At 53.7% G+C, this 6,000-nt stretch overlaps 1 protein-coding gene across 1 annotated transcript in view; it reads left to right on the top strand.

Annotated features, from left to right (window-relative positions):
- The first annotated feature begins 178 nt into the window (after nucleotides 1-178).
- asz1 (ankyrin repeat, SAM and basic leucine zipper domain containing 1) overlaps nucleotides 179-6,000 on the top strand; it is a 30,725-nt gene continuing 24,903 nt past the window's right edge. Inside the window, exons 1-2 of the mRNA XM_072435586.1 lie at nucleotides 179-258; nucleotides 811-957. Of these exons, the coding sequence (XP_072291687.1) occupies nucleotides 179-258; nucleotides 811-957 (227 nt within the window). The remainder of the gene's footprint in view (nucleotides 259-810; nucleotides 958-6,000) is intronic.

The raw sequence follows: 6,000 nt of genomic DNA, 5'->3' as shown, positions 1-6,000 counted from the left end.
CACAATAGTTCACTTACGACTAGTTTACTTCATCCAAACTCCTGATTTAGAGGTCTTTCTTTCTTTAAACCCGGGTCAGTTGTGGTAAAGAACTGGTTTACTTTATCTGGAGTCTTCATTTAAACCCGGTTTGGACCCGGTCAGTCCTTTTGTTCGGTCAGATTAGTTTTGAAGTGAAATGACGGCAGTATTTGGTGACGGGGCGGGGTCAAGCAGCTCCCTGGTCGCCGCGGGTAACGTGAAGGACGTCCCGCTGGAGTGAGCCGAGTGAAGCGGCCTCCGAGTGAAGCTTCAGGTCAGGGCGGAGGTGCACAGTTCAGAGTGCTGTATGTCTCCATCTTGAGGACCGTGGAGTAGCGGGAAAGCCCTTCTGGTTTATGGTCCTCAAGATGGCAAGAAGAAGCAAAAAAAATCCTCTTTTTTCCCCACCCCTTATTTTCCTTTTTTCCCTATTTGTTTCCTCTTTTTCCCCTTATTTGTTTCCTCTTTTTCCCCTTATTTGTTTCCTCTTTTTCCCCTTATTTGTTTCCTCTTTTTCCCCTTATTTGTTTCCATTTTTTTCCCTTATTTGTTTCCTCTTTTCCTCCCTCTTTTTATTCCTTTCCCCCCAATTCCCCCCCTATTTTTTCCTATTTGTTTCCTCTTTTTCTCCCCTCTTTTTTCCCTCCTTTTTCCCCTCTTTTGTCTCCTTTTTGAACATAAACACAAACATAACAACATTGTCTGCTCTTGGTCATTGGTCAGAGCTAAAACTATAATTGATCAGGTTTTGTGTCTAAGATCAAAGTGAAATGCCTCTTCTGTTTTGAGTCCGTGGTGGTCACTGAGTGTCCTTCTCCTCTCAGATCACTGGACGGTGCTGATGTCCTGCTGCATGGCCTCCGCCCCAGAGGACAAGATCTGCACCTGTTTGGACCTGCTTCTGTCCAGGAACGCCGACCCCAACATGCTGGACAGGTACACGCCCTCTGTGCTCCTGCAGGTCACTCACAGCCACGCCCAACATGCTGGACAGGTACACGCCCTCTGTGCTCCTGCAGGTCACTCACAGCCACGCCCAACATGCTGGACAGGTACACGCCCTCTGTGCTCCTGCGGGTCACTCACAGCCACGCCCAACATGCTGGACAGGTACACGCCCTCTGTGCTCCTGCGGGTCACTCACAGCCACGCCCAACATGCTGGACAGGTACACGCCCTCTGTGCTCCTGCGGGTCACTCACAGCCACGCCCAACATGCTGGACAGGTACACGCCCTCTGTGCTCCTGCGGGTCACTCACAGCCACGCCCAACATGCTGGACAGGTACACGCCCTCTGTGTGCTCCTGCGGGTCACTCACTGCCACGCCCAACATGCTGGACAGGTACACGCCCTCTGTGCTCCTGCGGGTCACTCACAGCCACGCCCAACATGCTGGACAGGTACACGCCCTCTGTGCTCCTGCGGGTCACTCACAGCCACGCCCAACATGCTGGACAGGTACACACCCTCTGTGCTCCTGCAGGTCACTCACAGCCACGCCCAACATGCTGGACAGGTACACACCCTCTGTGTGCTCCTGCGGGTCACTCACAGCCACGCCCAACATGCTGGACAGGTACACGCCCTCTGTGCTCCTGCGGGTCACTCACAGCCACGCCCAACATGCTGGACAGGTACACGCCCTCTGTTTGCTCCTGCGGGTCACTCACTGCCACGCCCAACATGCTGGACAGGTACACGCCCTCTGTGCTCCTGCGGGTCACTCACAGCCACGCCCAACATGCTGGACAGGTACACGCCCTCTGTGCTCCTGCGGGTCACTCACAGCCACGCCCAACATGCTGGACAGGTACACGCCCTCTGTGCTCCTGCGGGTCACTCACAGCCACGCCCAACATGCTGGACAGGTACACGCCCTCTGTGCTCCTGCGGGTCACTCACAGCCACGCCCAACATGCTGGACAGGTACACGCCCTCTGTGCTCCTGCGGGTCACACACAGCCACGCCCAACATGCTGGACAGGTACACGCCCTCTGTGCTCCTGCGGGTCACTCACAGCCACGCCCAACATGCTGGACAGGTACACGCCCTCTGTGCTCCTGCAGGTCACTCACAGCCACGCCCAACATGCTGGACAGGTACACGCCCTCTGTGCTCCTGCGGGTCACTCACAGCCACGCCCAACATGCTGGACAGGTACACGCCCTCTGTGTGCTCCTGCGGGTCACTCACTGCCACGCCCAACATGCTGGACAGGTACACGCCCTCTGTGCTCCTGCGGGTCACTCACAGCCACGCCCAACATGCTGGACAGGTACACGCCCTCTGTGCTCCTGCGGGTCACTCACAGCCACGCCCAACATGCTGGACAGGTACACACCCTCTGTGCTCCTGCAGGTCACTCACAGCCACGCCCAACATGCTGGACAGGTACACACCCTCTGTGTGCTCCTGCGGGTCACTCACAGCCACGCCCAACATGCTGGACAGGTACACGCCCTCTGTGCTCCTGCGGGTCACTCACAGCCACGCCCAACATGCTGGACAGGTACACGCCCTCTGTGCTCCTGCGGGTCACTCACTGCCACGCCCAACATGCTGGACAGGTACACGCCCTCTGTGCTCCTGCGGGTCACTCACAGCCACGCCCAACATGCTGGACAGGTACACGCCCTCTGTGCTCCTGCGGGTCACTCACAGCCACGCCCAACATGCTGGACAGGTACACGCCCTCTGTGTGCTCCTGCGGGTCACTCACTGCCACGCCCAACATGCTGGACAGGTACACGCCCTCTGTGCTCCTGCGGGTCACTCACAGCCACGCCCAACATGCTGGACAGGTACACGCCCTCTGTTTGCTCCTGCGGGTCACTCACTGCCACGCCCAACATGCTGGACAGGTACACGCCCTCTGTGCTCCTGCGGGTCACTCACAGCCACGCCCAACATGCTGGACAGGTACACGCCCTCTGTTTGCTCCTGCGGGTCACTCGCTGCCACGCCCAACATGCTGGACAGGTACACGCCCTCTGTGCTCCTGCGGGTCACTCACTGCCACGCCCAACATGCTGGACAGGTACACGCCCTCTGTGTGCTCCTGCGGGTCACTCACTGCCACGCCCAACATGCTGGACAGGTACACACCCTCTGTGTGCTCCTGCGGGTCACTCACAGCCACGCCCAACATGCTGGACAGGTACACACCCTCTGTGTGCTCTTGCGGGTCACTCACTGCCACGCCCAACATGCTGGACAGGTACACACCCTCTGTGTGCTCCTGCGGGTCACTCACAGCCACGCCCAACATGCTGGACAGGTACACACCCTCTGTGTGCTCCTGCGGGTCACTCACAGCCACGCCCAAAATGCTGGACAGGTATATGCCCTCTGTGCTCCTGCGGGTCACTCACTGCCTTCCACACTCTGGACATGTTTGTACTCTTACCATTATTATTATTATTATCATGTAATTATATTTGTTTTAAGAGCAGGTTAAGGTGAGTTGCCCTCATATCACCCGTACACACACGTCACAGTCTGTTGTCCTCCTCGGTCCAGATACACCACATGTAAATGGGGCGTGGCTTAAATCCAGTGAGAAGATGCAGCCAAACAGAGTCAGCCTAAAGTTCAGCCAAAAGTAAAATACTGTCCATCTGCCATAATCCTCCATAAAAGCGTAGTAAAGTATAAGGTCGTGCTGTGCATCAGTGCTGTACATGTGGAGAACAACACGCCTCATGTTGCTGTGTTCATCCACATAAAGTTCAACATCTCCTGTCAACATAAACACACAAAAGTTAAATCATTGTTTCACAATAGCCTGAGAAAGTGTTGGCATCCTTCAACTCCAAAGAAAGGACTTTAATGCAGGATCTTAGAGATATTCTATAACTAATAATTATAAGTGTTTCTGTTTTGAATATTTCTTTTCAACACGATACATCTGAGTCTGAGAATATAACTTCATCAGATTCTAGAACGTCGCTGGATTTTCCCACCTTCTACTACATCTGTAAATATGAATGTGACCTCTGACCCTGAGCCGCTGCACAGGTCCCTCCACGGTGCTCTCTCACTTTGCGGTCACTCAGTCATCGCTCTGTGGCTTCCTCTGACAGTTTGCTCTCCTCAGTCTCATGCCTCTGTCCTAAACCGCCGCGTTTCTTCTGTGGACGGCAGAGCTCACATTCCCGCCGCCTTCACGCGACTGTCGGGCCGTAGTAAACATCTGTAAATAACCCGGATTCCTGCGGCGCTTTCAAACGCAGCTCAGAAATGTGACTGTTTACCCCCCGCGGCGTATGGGTCTGATGCTGCCACTCCAAACGCCAACACCGCACACTCCTCACACACGCTGGACCATATGTGCCCGGACCAAGAGTCGCACAGAGATGGAGGGGTCCTGGAGGGGGGGGTCCTGGAGGGGGGGTGGGTCCTGGAGGGGTCGAGCGCTCTGTTCATAAACAAAATATTCCGAGTCAATTTTGAGAGGATTTTGCGAGAATGTCGAGTCGTGTCGCGGTGGAAATGTGGCGGATCATGTTTAGGTCTCTGCGTTTGAAGTGGAGGCCGATGTGGAGGCGGCGTCGTGGTGCAGCGGTTAAGACTCGACGCAAAGCCAGAGGGTCCCGGGTTCCATTTCCCAGACAGACTTGTGACTACTGAAATAATAGTCAGTAGCAGCTAGCCCGGGACTGAGCTTCCACCGGATCTCAGCTTCACCTTTCTGCTCCAGGACTAGATCTTTAGTGCGTGATGGGCTGACAGCTCGGTAAAACGTGGATCGTGAGCTAAACGGAGGGCGAGGGAGGCGGGAAATGCAGCGAATGAACCCAACGAGTGCTGTACGTGGAGCCGACTGTGACGAAGAGCGATTCAGCCCGACTCGTAACGTTCTTGAGTCTCAAATCACGAGTCCGAGTCAAGTCAGTCTCTTAAGAGCAGGAGTCCGAGTCAAGTCCCAGTCTCTTAAGAGCACGAGTCTGAGTCAGAGTCTCTAAGAAGGTGGACTTCAGTGCGAGTCTCAAGTCCCCGTCTCTGCATCTTTTCATCAAGAACAGGCTAAAACGTGCCTTTTAAATGTCTTTGAATGGAACATAAAATCTACCAAAAAAGTGGACCAACATCACTAGACCCTTGTTTTTTAAGATCATTTTGTGATTGTTTTAGACAAAGTATTTGATGTTCTAATCTCCAAAATGATTGCCAATTAATGCAACTGACCCAATTATACTAAAGCATGACAAACTCTCCAGCTCAAATGTGAATATACTACAAAGAGGAAGAAAAAAACATCCTCACAAGTGCAAAAAATTCATACACAAAATAATGGTATTTAATCATTTTTAATCACTACATGAACATGAGCAGCTAATGGAAGCCCGACTCAGTCCTCCAGAGCAGTCCGGTGGCTGTTCCTCCAAACGCTGGCCTCCCTCCCGTTTCTGTGTGTGTTGAGTAAATAAATGAGTGTTTGGACTCTGCTTCCGTCCAGTGTGACGTCCCACCTCTGATTGTGCCCACATGTCCACGTCGCGCACGTTTGATGCCGACGTTTGATGCAGATGTTCCGCGCAGATGTTTTACACAGATGCGCGGTGGCGATCGGGGGTAAACACGTCGTTCTGCGCTCCATGGGGGGTCCGGGGCTCTGTGGCTGTGGAGAACATGCACTCCGGGGTTACACTGGAGGCCTTGGGCGCCGTTTACCGTGAATTTCAGCGTGAAGCGACTCTAAACGAACGTTCGAGAAACAGCTGGCGTTCACTGTGAGCCCTCATTATGTGTAAGACCTGCAAACGCCAAAGCCTTTTATCCAGTCAAATGGTGTTTTCAATGTGACGCAAATTGATCCGACTCAAAAAAAAAAGGTTCACGGCAAACACCGATCTTAAAGTTACGGCGTGTTGGAACGTTGTGCTTTGAGGTCGTGGAGCAGAATCACACTGACCCCAAAGACCTGATGAGAAGAGACGCCGCAGTAATCCAGCCACGCCCCCTCAAACGTGGGCA

The sequence above is a fragment of the Eucyclogobius newberryi genome, unplaced genomic scaffold, assembly GCF_026437365.1.
Source record: "Eucyclogobius newberryi isolate DKJ021-1_F unplaced genomic scaffold, fEucNew1.0.hap1 SCAF_7, whole genome shotgun sequence".
Lineage (NCBI taxonomy): Eukaryota > Metazoa > Chordata > Actinopteri > Gobiiformes > Gobiidae > Eucyclogobius > Eucyclogobius newberryi.
This window is presented reverse-complemented; position numbering and strand designations above follow the sequence as displayed.